Genomic DNA, 18,053 nt, shown 5'->3' with positions numbered 1-18,053 from the left:
CCATTAAACTGCTGTTAATGGATGGTTATGGTAACCAATATTAATATTTGAATATTACATTTCAGTATTCAGATTTACGGTTCTCAAATAATAAAATAAATGACGGGTAGTAGTGTGATCAACTTGTCTGATGATTTTGTAAACTGAATGCTCAATAGTGTCATTAGTGATAATTATGCTGACAATGGAATATCAGGGATTACTTTAAAACTTGTGACAGCACCTATCTTAATAATACAAGTTGAGTACCGCTTATCTCAAATTCCAAAATCTAAAACCCTCCGAAATCTGAAATTTTCTGAGCACTGACATCAAGTCACAAATGGAAAGTTCCACAAGGCAGAGGGAAGGTTGCCAGGCAGTATGCATGTCTCTGCACACCGCAGACACTTTTGAGAAGCGACCTCACAGAGGTAATGAAGAGAATTTAATGAAAAATAGAAAAACACTGCATAAAATGAAAAATGAAGATCTCAACTGTGTATTGAAAGAGTAAATTTGTCAGCATCGAGTGAACATATGCCACCTGATGGTATGCTGATCATAAAACAAGCCAAGGTATATCACAACAAACTGAAAATTGATGGTAATTGTTTCATGAGCAAAATGATTTAAAACATTATATAAAATTAACCCCCTCCATCATAGTTGATGTGGAACAGGCAGCTGTTTGAAATCGATGGTGGATATGAAGCCAGTAGCTGCACTGGGACCCTGTATAGATGCTTCGGGGCGGTCATTCAAATCTGACAGTCTGTGGAGGACCCAGTTCCATCATGTCAGACTTTGCTCTGTCTGTGGACTTGTCACTCTGTGAACTTCACACCAGCTCGACATGAGCTGTATATGTAATGTAAATGGATTTCATGTTTAGACTTGGGTCCCATCCCAAGGTATCTCATTACATAGATGCAAATATTCTGAGATCTGAAACACTTTTAGCCTCAAGCATTTTGGATAAGAGGTGTTTAACCTGTCGTACTAAAAGCAATGGTGCCCCTCTTGAAATGGTGTTATTTATTATATTTATATAAGTTTAATAAAAAGTTTAAGATGACTTAAATAAGTTTAGCAATTACATTTTGCTAAACAAGCCAGAACGATAAACTCAGATTTCTCAAGTGCCCACCTGCTTACAGTAGAAGAATGTAATTGTTGGATCACTGTAGTTAAACATTAGCATGTTGATGAAATGGACGAGGATGCTGGGAGCAATTTCCGACTCAGCCACGGTAAATTGGCACCACTTGAAGATTATCAAGAAAACCAAGTAACCAAACAGAGCAGTCATGAAAATAATCTCTGGGATAAACTGCAGGAAAATGTTGTTAAGCTCCTTAAAGTAACTGAAAAGAAATACAAACATTTTCTAGTTAGAATTAGTATTTTTAATAGAAGAATTGCTATTCTATAACTTTGTGAGAAGAATATTTTATAATTTCTATCTGCCACTGTAGTCAATGTACACCTAAAGAGGCATACCATTTTAAAACAACAAAATATACTTAATATCTAAATAGAGGGTCAGATTTTCACCTAAGTGTTGGGTAATGCATAAACAGGGTGCAGATAATAAAATATGGTCAGGTGAATTGTACGTTGCTCATAGAAGCTCCTGAATATTTCTTCCATTCAGTAATTTCAATGAGAAAAAAATAATCCCTATTACCATCACACCTTCCTCCTTGTGTTCCATCTGGGCATTGCTCTTTGCTGAGATACTGAAAGTGAAGACTACACTCTAGTATCTGAACAAAGTCTCGGAATAATCACGAGGCTGACTAAAATGTGGTGGAAGCTTTCATATGTTGGGCCTGCATAAGTCTGAAGATAACTGAAGAACATTCTACCAATAAATGATGTTCTGATATTCAGATTTTTCTCTTTTTTCTGTAAAGAAGCATTTGACAATCTTGTTAAATGATGATGTAAAATTGATGTTTAATCAGGAATTAATAAGTTCCCTCTATTATTTATAATGATGTAGTCATCACATTTGTAATTATTCACATATAAGCCTGAAGATTTTATTAACAGTACTGATAGGAATCCTTTAAGTTAAGTTATCTAATATTTTAATGGAAACATTATAGCATTAATAACCATTTAAATCTAGTGATATTGAAAATGGACATTTCTACTCTAGTTTCTTCTGTAACAAAACAAAGTGACTCAGTATCTGTTGAAGCAAGGGAATCAATAATGTAGTTTTTTTGTATTATCTATGGTTTAAGTTCAATGAAACTTAAAGAAGTAACACAGCTAAATCAATTTTCCCTCAGGTACAGCTGTAAAAATTAAAAAAGTCTGAGGAGGACTTCTAACATCTTTAAGAGAGTTTTACATAATTGTCACTCCACCTAACTTTCTGAACAAGGCCCTGTTGGTAAAGTCAAGGTCCCCCAGGCATGTGCAATAACATGAATGATCTGAAACAGCACAGATTCCTTCCCCAATTAGTTGGTGAAAGCTAAAGTTACCCTGAACAAGGAGCAGGCGGGAAACAGAACTACCCGCCTGCCCCTTGGGCACCATGGTAGCATAGAGGTTAGCACAAGGCTATTACAGCTTGGGGCATGGAGTTCAGAGTTCAATTCGGGTGTCCTCTGTAATGAGTCTCTGTAAATCCTCCTTGTAGAATGCATGGGTTTTGGATGGCTAAACGTCAACTTGGCTGAAGGATAGCTGCCATTGGGAGCTGAACGTCCAAAGATATACGGTGTATCGGAAAGATAGGTTAGTAGGCAGAGGGGGTGGTGTGGCCCTGTGTATAAGAAATACAGTAATATTAAATCATTAGAAAGGAATGACATAGGATCAGAAGGTGTAGAGTCTTTATGGGTTGAGTTAAGAAATGGTAGGGGTAGAAGGACCCTAATGGCTGTTGTATACAGGCCTCCAAACGGCAGCCGGGATGTGGATTACAATTACAGCAGGAGATAGAAAAGGCGTGTCAGAAAGGCAATGTCATGATCACCGTTGGTGATTTTAACATGAAAGTGGATTGGGAAAACCAGGTCAGTGCTGGACCTCAAGAGAGAGAATTTGTAGAATGTCTAAGGGATGGCTTTTTAGAACAGCTTGTTGTTGAGCCCACTAGGTGATTGGCTGTGCTGGATTGAGTGTTGTAGCAATGATCTGGAGGTGGTAAGAGAGCTTATGGTTAAGGAACTCTTAGGGAACAGTGATTACAATATGATCGAGTTCATTTTGAAATTTGAGAAGGAGAAACTAAATTCCAATGTGTTAGTATTTCAGTGGGATAAAGGAAATTACAATGGCAAGAGAGGGGTACTAGCCAAAGTTGACTGGAAAGGGACACTAGCAGGAAGGACAGCAGAGCAGCAATGGCTGGAGTTTCTGTGAAAAATAAGGGAATACAAGACAGGTGTATTCCAAATAAGAAGAAATTTTCGAATGGAAGGATACTACCGTGGCTGACAAGTGAAGTCAGAGCCAAGGTAAAAGTAAAAGAGAGGGCATACAAGGAAGCCAAAGCTAGTGGGAAGTTAGAGGATTAGGAAGCTTTTTAAAACTTCCAGAAGGAAAGGAGAAGGAAAAGATGGATTATGAAAGGAAGCTGGTGACTAATATCAAAGAAGATACTAAAAGCTTTTTTAAGTATATAAAAGGTAAAAGAGAACTGAGGGTAGATATAGGACCAATAGAAAATGACGCAGGAGATATTGTAATGAGAGATGGCAGAGGAACTGAATGTGTATTTTGCATCAGTCTTCATAGTGTCAGGGAAGTGAAGTCTGTGTAGTGAAAATTACAACTAAGAAGTTGCTCAGGAAGCTTAATGGTCTGAAGGTGGATAAATCTCCTGGACCTGATGGAATGTACCCTCAGATTCTGAAGGAAGTAGCCGGAGAGATTGCGGTGGCATTAACGATGACCTTTCAAGAATCGATAGATGACTGGAAAATTGCAACTGTTTCCCCACTACTTAAGAAAGCACACGACAGACCTGTTAGTCTGACCTCAGTGGTTGGGAAGTTGTTGGAATCAGTTGTTAGGGATGAGATTATGGAGTATCTGGAGGCACATGACAAGATAGGCCAAAGCCAGCATGGTTTCCTGAAAGGAAAATCCTGCCTGACTAACCTACTGAAATTTTTTGTGGAAATTACAAGCAGGGTAGACAAAAAAGATGCAGTGTGGATTTTCAGAAGGCCTTTGAGAAGGTGCCGCACATGAGGCTGCTTAGCAAGATAACAGCCCATTGAATTACAGGGAAGTTACTAACATGGATGGAGCATTGGATGATCAGCAGAAAACAGAGAGTGGGAATAAAGGGATATTATTCTGGCTGGCTGCCAGTGACCAATAGAGTTCCATAGGGTTCGGTGTTGGGACTGCTGCTTTTTATGATGCATGTCAATGATTTAGACTATGGAATTAATGGATTTTTGACTAAATTTGCCAATAATACAAGGATAGGTGGAGAAGCAGGTAGTGTTGGGGAAACAGAGAGCCTGCAGAGAGACTTGGATAGTTTAGGGGAATGGGCAAAGAAGTGGCAAATGAAATGCAATGTTGGAAAGAGTATGGTCATGCACCTGGGTTGTATTCCTTGGAGCTCAGGAGAATGAGGGGGGATCTCATAGAAACAATTTGAATATTAAAAGGCCTGAACAGAATAGATATGGCAAAATTTTTTCCCATGGTAGGGGAGTCTAGTACAAGAGGGCATGACTTCAGGATTGAAGGACATCCTTTAAGAACAGAGATGTGGAGAAATTACTTTAGTCAGAGGGTGATAAATCTGTGGAATTTGATGCCACGAGTGGCTGTGGAGTCCAAGTCATTGGGTGCATTTAAGGCAGAGATAGATAGATTCTTGATTAGCCAGGGCATCCCAAAGGTTATGGGGAGAAGGTAGAGGAGTGAGGATGACTGGAAGAATTGGATCAGCCCATGACTGAATGGTGGAGAAGACTCGACAGGCCAAATGGCCTACCTCTGCTTCTATATCTTATGATCCTATCTTATGGTTTTCCTTGGGTCCTCCAGTTTTCTCCCACAGTTCAAAGACAAGTCTATTGATATTGAATTGGTCATTGTAAATTGTCCCATCATTAGGTTGGGGTTCAATTCCGGTTGTTAGGGGTTGCTGGGGCAGTATGGCTCAAAGGGCTAGAATGGACTACACCATGCTATATCTCCAAATAAATAAAATCAATAAATCTGTAGCTATGTTATCTGTCTGCCTCATGCTAATTAGGGAACCTTCCACCAACCAAAGAACTCCAGTGGGGTCAATTCAGAAATGGACATTACCCTATGGAGCTGCCAGCACCACATTCTAAAGAATTCGGTTCATGTATTCTGCTCTCATTCTCAAATAATTCCACAGGACAATATTTGTAGATTAGCCCATAATGTCCAATTTCTGAATGGACACTGAACCCACAAACACGACCTCACTACTTTGTTTTTTTTTTGCACTGCTTGTTTAACTACTTAATATATATCAATTTATATCAATTATATCCTTTAATTCACAGTTTTTTCTCTCTACTATCATGTATTGCATTATACTGCTGCTACTAAGTTAACAAATTTCACGACTTATGGCGGTGGTATTAAAGCTGATTCTGATTCTGATAATTTGTAAATAGCAGGATGTACCTCTGAATAACTATCCACTGGTGATAATTGCTGATCTTTTTGTCCACCTCTGCCATTGTGTCAATGAACGTGTATGGAATGAGGTACTTCGAAACAAATTACCACTCTGTTGTATCTTTAGGTTCTTTTGTGCTGCTGTGTGCATAGACAAGTTTAAAGCGATTGGACTATAAGCAGACTATCCTTTATAAAAGGCAGAAGCTCTCATTTAAATTGCAGTGTCTGGGCACAAGAATGTTTCAAGAATTATACAATGTGATACAAACTAGTGCCTAAAGGTAACCCAGACTTATATGACCCACGGTTCTCACCAGAGTTACTCCCAGGTCTCCAAATTGATATTCTGGTTTCTAAATGCTATTAACTTTTGGTGGTGGGTTATACTTTGCCTTTTCCTCTGTTAACTCACAGATTTCTTAATCAGTGATTCTATCATCCAATCCTGACAATTATTCCTAATTATTCCATCTGTGTTTCCTTTTGGTATTATGTTCTTACTATCTCCAATCTTCAATGTACAATGGCTGCATCATTACTTCTAGGTCCTCTCCACTGAAGCAAAGATAATTGTGTGAAAATTAATTCAACTGGCAGCTCTAAACAGTTGCAGTTACGTATTATATTCCAGTTCCTAAATAAGCTTCCACTGATAATTTCAGCGGTAGAAAAGATTGTACACCTGCTGTGGTGAAACTCATTTAGCACTATTGCAGAGGGATGAATTTTAGAAATATTTTCTTTAAATTCTTTAAAGGCAGAGTTTTCCTCTTTCTCCATGATCTACCACATTTTAATTTTGATTATACCATTCAGACTTTTTGGATTTTCTAACATTTTTGCTTTGTTAGTCCTATCAATGTGGAACACTCAGCATGTGAATGTCAATTTAACCCTTGATTAAGCAGAATCAACTGACCTACTGGAAGAGCTGATCAACTAAAAGAATTTTTGACAAATATGTTTTTTCAACACTAGGTGGAAACCTTTCACCATATGTATAAAACAAGCTTTAACTCTGCATTAGATTCAAAAAATAATTTCATTTTAGATCAAGGTAGAGGATTCAGTGCTAGAGAATGAAAGCATTTTTCCCATTTATATAGTTAGATCACTCATTAATTAAGTATAAACCGAATCCCATAGTGCTTCACCCCAGTACTATGTCTCTTAACACTAAGGAAAGCATTCTTTCTTACTGTAACATTGAGATGCTTTTTGCTATTGAATCCTACTGACCTTTATGTGTTAAACTAATTTTGATAAGTCAATTCATAGTCTCTTCAAAATGTATTGTACAACCTTGAATCTTTGGGATTTTATAGGCATTATTGAAAATAGAACAACACAGGAACACGCTCTGCAGAAAATGGAACAGTAAAGCTCAGGAGCAGGTAGGGAACAGAGGGAAATGGACCCATATGCAGGCAGATGGTTGCATCCATCTATTTCCTGACTAATTCCATTTGCCTGCACATGGCCCTTATCCCTCTGCTCCTTGCTTGTTCATGTGCCTGTTTAAATGCCTCTTAAACTTTGCTATCATCTGCTTCTACCACACGTTTAAGGCACCTATCAGTGTCTGTAGAAAGAAAGTGCCACACACATTTCATTTGCACTCACCCCCTCTCACCTTAAAAATATGCCCTCTAGCTTACCATGTTTCTACTCTGGGGGAAAAGACTCTGACTATCTAACTTATCTATGTCTCTCATAATTTTATATACTCCATCTGGTCCTAGCTTTCTTTAACTAATACACACCAATCCAGACAGCATTTTGATGAATCTTTTCTGCATCCTCCCCAAAGCTTCCACATCCTTCCAGTATTATGGAAACCAGAAATGCACACAATCTTCCAAATGTGGCTTAACCAAACATTTTCTTTACAACTGTATTATGATTTGCCTATTTTTATGCTCAATATGCCAACTGATCATCATGCCTACCTTTTCCTTCTAAGGAAGGATTCTAAGCTATTTGGAAAAGTAGAAGTATATCCAACTACTTTTCCAAATAGCATTTATTTATTTTATTTTCAGCTCTTTATAATTTATTTGGTGGAATAGTAATTATGCACAGGACAAAAGAGACGTGTGTGTGTGTGTGTGTGTGTGTGTGTGTGTGTGTGTGTGTGTTTGTGTGTATATGTGTGCACACAAGTGCACGCTTGTGAATACATGAGGGGAGAGTGAGATGGAAAGGAAGTTGCATTTGGATTTACAGTTCTGGTTCTGGGTGTACTCCTGTTCCTAGCGCTGATATTCAGTGGAAGGTGGAAATGATCCCCGGAGAAAGAATCATTCATGAATTTTTATTTAGGCTTTTCACCAAGACTTCATTCCATGGTTGGGACCCTTTTGATTGAACTTTCATGCCTTCATAGTAATCTCACGGCCACTTTTCAGTAATGTCAGGGAGAACATTTTCAACTTTATAGAAGTTTGATAATCTGTGTAGAATTGCTTGTACTTTGCTATATGGATTTGGATTAGGAAGTATTCAACGGGATCCCAATCAAAGTAAATAACTACATTATATTCTGATTGAGATCGGATACACAAAACAGTGTAAAAAAGCAGAATTTAAATGTCTATTGATTACAGCCACACAGATGGACAACTGTGACATGATACATGATAGAGGAGAGGAGAAGATGGAGGCGCGACGCAGCACGCAGCGGCCACTCCGGTGATGAATATCTGTTATCTGTCAGGTAGGATGCCGTGCACAATCCTGCTTTGATGGAGACAGACGTGAGAGCACGGAGGAACATCTGGTGAAACTTCTGAAATGCCTGCTTTGCTGCCGCTGCTACTGTGTGATCCAAAATCTCGGGAGGGGAAGGCCCCAAGTCCTCGGCTTTGTTTGTTGCTTGGCGGCCGGGGCGGGGTCGAAGCACTCGGCAGAGATGGTGCTCAGTGCTCGGTGTCGGAGGGGCTGGGCTGGGCTCGAAGTTTTCGGACGGACTCAAGAGTCGGCTGTGGGCGGGTGCTTCCAGGATGCTGCATCGGCAAGTTTGTGGTGCTGGAGGTTCATGGCAGGGAGAGTTTCTCCCTTCTAAAGTCTGCGTGAGATGATGGGCTATCGGGACTTTGAGACTTTTTTTTACTGTGCCCATGGTCTGCTCTTTATCAAATTACAGTATTGCTTTGCACTGTTGAAACTATATGTTATAATTATGTGGTTTTTGTCAGTTTTAGTCTTGGTCTGTCCTGTGTTTCTGTGATATCATACTGGAGGAACATTGTATCATTTCTTAATGCATGCATTTCTAAATGACAATAAACGAGGACTGAGTGTCCTCATAATCTAATCTAATAATCTAATATTTTTTAATCAAACTTTTCATTTTCTTTGTGCTTTTATAATCTTGTAGCCAGTGCTCTGTACTCACATGTGGTTCAATAAACTTAGAATTACTCCAAAAAGCATGTGAACAATCCCCAGGATGATTGACATTTTCATTTTATAGGAGTTCAGAAATGTTAATTTATTTACAGCAATGTTCCAAATCTGGGGAAAAAAAGGGTAAAATGTAATACCCATGCTTACAGCAATCTTAGATTGTTATCATTAAAGAATATACAAAAACCCAACAAGAATATACAAACAAAAACAACAGGAGCAGTATTTTAAAAATTAGGTGCAAATTTCAGGACTCTACTGGATTAGAAAATAGTCTAAGAGAATAGGGCAGACTAAAAGCACTGTATAGATAACGACTAAGTTGATTTTTAAATGGTGCTGAAAGGAAGATTGGAAGGCTACAAGATGCTATGGTTAACTGGGGCAAGTACTGATAACTCTAATATGTACCCTGAGACACAACTCCCTCTCTATATCAGTTTAATCTCCCCACTTGCTGGGTCTTTTGAGATCTTCTTCTTATTTTTTAAGATATCCAGAGGTTGAAAGATTAAACGTGATTCAAGATGATGATTGTTTTAGGAAGAGAAAGGGAAACAAAATGAACTTAGGTAAAACACACACAACAATTCAGAAAACAGAATACCAAAGTTACAATGGGGAGATATAACAAGGAGGATGGAATCAGAGTTTAATGCAACTTACTGGATCAATGCCAAATGGATAGGGTTTTCCTGAAAACACTCCTAGCATAGCAGGATTCAACTGAAGTACAGCTGATTTTTGTAATGTTTCATTACTGAAAAAATATAGAGATATGGAAATCATCAAAATCAATTCCTGACCCTACAACTACTGAAGTTACATTAATTAAGCCACTTCCATGTGACATAACATTGCGTTTACAGTGTTATGCTTACACACAAATTCCAAAAGGGTTTCTAAACTCTACCTTTTAAAACATGATAATGACTAATAGAGCTATCAAGCCATATGAATTATAAAAATCAGATGTATTGTATAATACTATTGACTGTGGTAGAGTAAGTATATATATTTGATTTCTAAATGTAATAACTAAGCAGAATTTTAATTCAATGATATTAGACATAGGAGCAGAATTAGGCCATTCAGCCCATCGAGTCCCCTCAGCCATTTCATCATGGATGATCCAGGATCCCATTCAACCCCATACACCTGTCCTCTCACCATATCTTTCGATGCCCCGACCGATCATGAATCTATCAACTTCCGCTCTGAATATACCCACAAACTTGGCCTCTACCGCAGTCTGTGGCAGAGTATTCCACAGATTCATCACTCTTTGGCTAAACAATTCCTTCTCATTTCTGTTCTAAAAGGTCACCCCTCAATTTTGAGGCTGTGTTCTCTAGTTCTGGATACCCACATCAGAGGAAACATCCTTTCCACATCCACTTTATCGAGTTCTTTCAACATTTAGTACATTGCAATGAGATCCTAGCACATTCTTCTAAGTTCTAGTGAGTATAGATCTAAGGTTGCCAAATGCTCCTCATATGTTAACCCATTCATTCCTGGAATCATCCTCGTGAACCTCCTCTGGACTCTCTCCAATGACAATATATCCTTTCTGAGATAAGGGGCCCAAAACTGTTGACAATACTCCAAGTGTGGCCTGACTAGTGTCTTATATAATTTCAGCATTATCTCCTTGTTGTTACATTCTATTCCTCTTGAAATAAATGCCAACATTGCATTTGCCTTCTTTACCATAGACTCAAACTGTGAATTAACATTCTGGGAGTCTTGCACGAGGACTCCTAAGTCCCTTTGCACTTCTAATGGTTGAATTTTCTCCCCATCTAAATATTAGTCTGCACTATTGTTCCTTTTACCAAAATGCATTTTCGTACATTTCCCAACACCGTATTGCATCTGTCACTCTTTTGCTCATTCTTTCAATTTGTCTAAGTCCCACTGCAATCACATTACTTTCTCAGCACTACCTACCTCTCCACCTATCTTTGTATCATCTTTAAACTTTGCCACAAAGCCACCAACTCCACTAAATCATTGACAAACAATGTGAAAAGTAGTGGTCCCAATACTGACCTCTGAGGAACACCACTAGTCACTAGCAGTCAACCAGAAAAGTCCCCCTTTATTTCCTCTTGCTGCCTCCTGCCTGTCAGCCATTCCTTTATCCATGTCAGTATACTTCCTTAACACCATAGGATTTCATCATGTTAAACAGTCTCATGTGAGGCACTATATCAAATACCTTCTGAAAGTCTATGTAAATGACATCCACAGCCTTTCCTTGAAGAACTCTAACAGATTTGTCAGGCAAGATTTCCCTTTACAGAAACTATGTTGACTTTGACTTATTTTATCAGTAGTCTCCAAGCACCCCAAAACCTCATCCTTAGTATGGTTTCCCAACCCCTGATGTTAGGTTAACTGGCCTATAATTTTCTTTCTTTTGCCTTCCTCACTTCTTAAAGAGTGGAGTAATGTTTGCAATTTTCCAGTCTTCCAGGATCATGCCAGAGTCAAGTGATTTTTGAAAGATCATGACAAATGCATCCGGTATCTCTTCAGCAATTTTTCTCAGGACTCTGGGATGTAGTCCATCTGGTCCAGGTGACTTATTCTCCTTAAGACCTTTCAGTTTGCCTGGGGCTTTTTCCTTTGTAATAGCAATGGCACTCACTCCTGTGCTTTGACACTCACAGACCTCTGGCACACTGCTAGCGTCTTCCATAGTGAAGATTGATGCAAAATGCCATTAAGTTCATCTGCCATTTATTTGTCCCCCATCACTACCTCACCAGCATCATTTTCCAGTGATCCAATATCAACTCTCACCTTCCTTTTATTCTTTATATAACTGAAAAATACTTTTGGCATCCTGCTTATTATTGGCTAGTTTGCCTTCATATTTCATCTTTTCCCTTCTTATAGCTTTTCTAGTTGCCTTTTGTTGGATTTTAAAAGCTTCCCAATCATCCAACTTCCCATTCACTTTTGCTACCTTATATGCCCTTTTCTTGAGATCCACGCAGTCCTTAACTTCTTTTGTCAGCCACGGCTGCTTACCTCTGCTATTTGAGAACTTCTTCCTCTGTTCTATCCTGCACCTTGTGAACTATTCCCAGAAACTTCAGCCACCTCTGTTCTGCTGTCACCCCCACCCGTGTCCCTCTTCAATACATTAAGGTGTTCATTTTTGGGTTAGAGTTTAACAGAGATGAAATAAGATTTGCTGCCAAGTCTAAAATGAACTATGAGATTGGCAGGTTGGGATGTTAGTTTAAATATGCAAATCCATCTTGAAATAGATTAGATTGGAATTAAATTTATGCCTAAACTGTTTTATATGTTTGCTTCTTTGTCATAAGCCTTTTTCCCCCTATGAAAATTGTAGTTTATTTATTTACTTGCTTGAGGAAAATAAACCTTTGTAACGTCGAAATTATGGCATGATAACGGCACTAAACGAGGAGTCTAATGTGGTCAAATGAATTAAATAATGGAAAGAATGAGGTCCAGAATGAAGCATTATTCCTGCATAATTGTCATTGGATTGTTCAGGGTTGTTGAGAGGAAGCATGTTTTGACACATTATCTTACGGCAATCTGGAATTCTTCCCCAAAACCCGTGAAGGTTAGATTAATCAAACATTTTAGAGCTGAGATTGATTAGATTTTGTCAGATTTAATACTAAAACCAAGGTGGATAGCTTGAGTTAAGATGTAACTATAGTCTATTGTGTGGAATAGATAGAGTTAAGATGCAACTACTATCTGACAAACGCTAGAGGCTTTTTCCTAATTCTACTCCTACACCACTCTTACTTGACAGAACACTTCTCTGCACATCTTCCTTGATGAGAGAAGGAACCATATATGGGTAGTATTTCAATTGCTGATTCACAGAAGAATTCCCTTTGGGGTTTCCTATTGATCTGTTAGATATTTGCTCATAAAGATGCAGGAAATATAGTGGAAATAACTGGTGTTGCAAATGAAACCCATTTGTGTTCTGTGAGTGGGTTTCACATTATTTTACGAGAATCCTTATAGAATTCAGAGGAATTCTCATGTGGCATACTCACTTCCAGTGTCCATTTGGCTGGAACATAGGTCTGACACTCCAGGCTGATCCAAAGATGTTAAAAGCTTTGGAGAAGCAGTCATTATAAATGAGGCCAGTATAGATCGAGAAGAGTCCCATCAGCAGAAGAATGTAACGTCCATGAAACAAGATGTTTAAAATCTAAACAAAATTGAAATTCTTTTAATCTGTGTTCTAAGTGTCGCTCATTTGTATCAGAAAAAATTACAAATCATTTTAATATTGAAATATTATTCATCAGTAAGTATTTTAAAATACTTAAATTAAAATTAAGTATATCTTTAAAGGTTTAGGGTTTTGATTTCCTACTGTGGCATAATTAGGTTGATGATGGTTATCCTGTCATTGGCTAGGTTGGTAACTTAATGAAGCAAGCCACTTACTTCATTTTTCATTTTTTTGTTTCTCTGGTGCTTTTCATACAAGATCATTCCTAGAGCTGCTATAGCCATGATCAGTCCATGCCCACAGTCACCAAACATAATGGCGAAAATAAAAGGGAACGTGATGATGCTATAAGGGGCTTTATGGAGGCAAATAAACAAATGCAAGACATGATTAGTATCAATGCACAAGTATTATAAGAGTAATTTCTGAGACCATAAGACCATAAAACATAAAAAAGCAGAATTAAGTCATTTGGCACATTGTCTGCTCTGCCATTCCACCATGGCTGATTTATTATCTCTCTCAACTCCATTCTCCTGCTTTCACTCTGTAACATTTCACACCCATACTAATCAAGAACCTGTCAGTCTCCATTTTAAATATACCCAATGACTTGGGGGTTTCCACAGACATCTGTGACAATGAATTCACAGATTCACCACCTCTGGCTAAAAGCATTTCTCTTCATCTCTGTTCTAAACGAACATCCTTCTATTCAGAGGCTGTGCCCTCTGGTCCTAGACTCAACCCCTATGGAACCACCCTTTTCACGTCCACTCTATCTAGGCCTTTCAACATTTGACAGGTTTCAATGAAATCTCCTTTCATTCTTCTGAACTCCTCATACATTAACCTTTTCATTCCCGGGATCATTCTTGTAAACCTCCTCTGACCTCTCTCCAGTGTTAGCACATCCTTTCTTAGATAAGGGGCCCAAGTCTATGGAAATGAGTAAACAATCAATGTTTCTGGACTGAGACCCTTCTTCTGGATAGAGAGGGAAGTGGGGTAGATGCCTGAATTACAAGGTGATAGGTGAAGCAAAGTGGGTGGGAAAGTCAAGGGCCGGAGAAGAGAGAATCTGATAGCAGAGGAGAGTGGATAAGAGGAGAAAGGGAAGGAGGAGGGTACCCGGGGGGAGTAATAGGCAGGTGAGAAGAGGTAAAAGGCCAGAGTGGAGAATAGAGGAGGAGGGGGAATTAATAGGATAGCTGTTGCAGAAAGACAAGAAACAAAGTTATCTGTTGTTTGCTAAGTAACCAAGAAGGTAGATTTTACTTTGCATCAATTTTCTGGTTAGAATACAAGGAGAAAAAGGACAAATTTTATGGCACAAGGTCCAAAGCCCCTCTTGAAAAAGTGGTGTAGCCAGCCACTTATGTTCCTAGTGGCTGACTACGCCAGGTAGTAAGGCCCCTTAAATATGATAGTGAGGAGTCTAAAGTATTATTTGAACAACATGATAAGAACTCCCCACTAAACTGCATTGCTTCTTTGCTGCCCTCTTGAGCCACTCTTGGAATTTTTCACTCTGACAAATGCACACATATACAAAATGTCTACTTGTATACAATTCAGAATGTGGGGTGCACTTTGAAATCATTGTAGGACTCTTCCTGGTCTATTATTGCAAGTGTAATTGATGCAAATTATATTATTCCTTAACGCATTTTCCAAAAACATATAATTATTGAAAAACATTAAAACAATTAAAATGCCAAACCTCCGTTCTGCAGGCAAAAACCTCAATTCAAATGATCTGAATACACTGGGGAAGTCCAACAAGACTAAGCCCCACTCCCAGAGTCCCCATGGAGACCAACAGTAGACTTTCACACAGCAAGTGCTGGACAGTTCTGTGTTATCTCAAGTTTTACGAAAGAACAAATGGCTGAATGCCAGCTGTTTTGTAGCACGTTTCAGCCTGATGGCTTTGATATTCACATTCAAGGCTGGAAGTTATAGATAAATTGCATATTTAGACTTTACCAATTCCTGGAACACCTCACCTGCTTAGTTTTCCACTCAGTCTGACGCCTACGTATGCAGTGCTATTTCAAATTGCCTTCTGCTGTCTCCCTCTGCCAGACCCACAAAGTTTACCTCACCATTGCGATGTTGCCTGCCACTTCCTTTTGAAACAGTGCAGGAAATGAGGCAACAAAAGTGGGAAGTATTGATTTCGTATTCCAAAAGTTAAAAAGCAATCAAAACTGCGCCGATGATGCATTGAGATTGCATTAGTGACCTCGGCTGTCTGGCTTGTGGTGTTGATCAGTCATTGAGATTGATGATCACTGGGCATCTCCTATACTATGGATCATTATGGATGACATCTATTTGTGTTCATTTTCTTTGTTCTGTTTATATAGATCACGTCTGGTAGCATGTTCATCAGCCTATGAAGGGAAGTAAATAGGTGGTGCAGATATAAATGTGGATGAGGGAAATTATTAGGTTGCTACCAGCAACACTTTGGCAGGAGGTGCACTTTTTTCAATGGCTCAGACTAATTGTTTACTCTTCAGTATTGTCTTTGTGATGCTCTAGCCATCTGTGGCAATCCTGAAATATCAGAGCTGTGACACAGCCTCTGAAACTGACAGATGTACTGGTGATAACACTGGGTGCTAACACTGCCCTTGACACTAACACTGCTCCAGCTGCTCCAACAGTGAATAGATTGGCTGTATTGCGTGTGCTGGTTTAATGTCTTTACATTTTTTGTAGCAGTTAATTATTTCTTCATTGAACTATTTGAAGTTGCTATATTTGCAAAAGTAAAACCTTTTAAAATAACCCAAAAGCTTTGAAAGAGAACGATGTAGTGCATATATCTGGATATCATAAGAACAACTATTCCCCGATTCTAAAACCTGTGAGCACCTTATTTACTGAAGCTTATTTAATTATTTACCTTATTTAATTCAAACCTGTTCCTGTAAATTACTTAATTAGAAATTTAGTAATTGACTGATTTCATTCAGTCACATACAATTTGGCTAATGTGTGCTTTTATGACTGGAGGCATACAGAAAAGCTAGTTAAAATTAAATGTATTTTCCTGTGATTTATAACAAATGAGATTTTGCTTTACAACTGGCAAACTAATCTCTGCAGCTTAACAAACAAAAATGAGCACAATTTCATATTCTTGCTCACAATATTGCACCAACAGTTATTCAATTTGTGATTAATTGTTCTGGTTATGATGGTCTATTATAAAATACAACTGTTGTAATATATGTTGATATATATTACAAGGAGCTGAAACGATCTAATTCCCACTTTCCACCATGCTGCTGATTCTGAAGGCTGACTTAAAATCCTTTCTTGGCTCTCATACTCAGAAATTTACACCGTTTTGTTTGTAATTTTTCTGTGGATGCTTGTCAAATACAAAAGGTTGACACACAAAGAGCTGTGACAGGGCTGTAACTAGACAATTATCAATCTATAGTTATTTTTTCTGATTAAAATACAATAAAAATAAATCAAAGATTCTTGAGGCTGCAACTGGGTCACATGATTTTCCAGGTGCAGGGAAACAAGCATTTGGGGAAGTGGTCTGATAGAGCGAGTGTGGATGTGTATATACGGTGAGCCTTTGATTTTTGCTGCATCCACATAATCCAATAATTCAGGACACTAACTTGGGAGAATCTTCCAGCTGTTCATATGTTGCTGCAGCACAGTTGCAGCACAACCTCATTCCATGTAACTTTTCACTTTAGGGGCAAGTTCATCAATCACTACACTGGATGGAGAGGAGTCGCTGGACATACTCCGTTCTGTTGCTGTTCTGTTCTTGAAACATCAAGAGGACCCTGACTTAATTCTCAGATCAGAAAGTGGAAGTGTTGCTCGGCACTGCCAGGCAGTGGGGACACAAACCAACATCTGGAAGAACTATTTCAAGCATATGCTAATCTGCAGGTGGTGAATCTGCTTGCAATCCATCAGGCAGAATTTTGTTCACAAGAGTTTGTACCTGGAAATCCGTATGCTCCCGTTGCTTCCTTTTACAAAGCATTAGAACCCTCAGAAGGGGGAATGCGTAGCACACTGTAGTCACCAGTCAACCTGACTGTGCTCCCCTGATTGCTGGGGCAGCTTTGAGTTGGAAATTGTCACTCTATTCCCTGAACAATCGCAACAATTCATCCCAATATCCTACATCCTAATCACTTGCCCCTTGATTTCCATGGCTAGCTGGCTCCAGAGGCCTCTTGGTAGCTGCTTTTTAGATGTAAGAACATAGAAATACAGAACATAGGCTGTAGGCCCTTCCAGCCATTCTGCTGTTGCTGTACAGGCCCTCCCAAAATTATGAACACTCAAATTATGGACATCCCGTATGTATAAACAAGTGCTTGGGAGACTGTTGGGGTGAATGAGGATGGATGTACAGTTTTCCAAATTCATCACCCTCGACTGAAGAAATTTCTCCTTAGCTAAGTCCTAAATACCATACCCTCTACATTGAGAGTATGATCCTTCATTCCAAATTTCTGCCTCCCCAACCACCTAAAGCTAGGAAAGGTATCCTTCTCAAATCCAATCTGTTTTAGCCCCATCTGAATTTCGTGTGTTTTAATGAGATTCCCACTCACTCTCTGGTGAACACAAGCCCAGTCAACCCAATCCTTCCCTGTACAACTGACGTACTGTTCCACAAACCAGTCTGGTGAAAGCTTGATGCATTAACTTTGTGACAAGTGTATCCTCTCTTCGGCAAAGAGACAAAACTGCACACAAACCTCTG

General features: G+C 38.9%; 1 protein-coding gene across 1 annotated transcript in view; it reads right to left on the bottom strand.

The window, feature by feature from the left end:
* The window catches only part of LOC134343758 (V-type proton ATPase 116 kDa subunit a 1-like), a 106,263-nt gene that overhangs the window by 26,948 nt on the left and 61,262 nt on the right, over window positions 1-18,053 (bottom strand). The window contains exons 11-15 of the mRNA XM_063042498.1: window positions 13,504-13,643; window positions 13,101-13,261; window positions 9,706-9,799; window positions 9,029-9,147; window positions 1,130-1,346 (exon numbers count right to left, since the gene is read on the bottom strand). Coding sequence (XP_062898568.1) covers window positions 1,130-1,346; window positions 9,029-9,147; window positions 9,706-9,799; window positions 13,101-13,261; window positions 13,504-13,643 — 731 coding nt within the window. The remainder of the gene's footprint in view (window positions 1-1,129; window positions 1,347-9,028; window positions 9,148-9,705; window positions 9,800-13,100; window positions 13,262-13,503; window positions 13,644-18,053) is intronic.

This window comes from Mobula hypostoma, chromosome 3 (genome assembly GCF_963921235.1).
Source record: "Mobula hypostoma chromosome 3, sMobHyp1.1, whole genome shotgun sequence".
Taxonomy (NCBI): Eukaryota; Metazoa; Chordata; class Chondrichthyes; order Myliobatiformes; family Myliobatidae; genus Mobula; species Mobula hypostoma.
The sequence above is the reverse complement of the archived record's forward strand: the minus strand, read 5'-3'. Positions and strand labels throughout refer to the sequence as shown.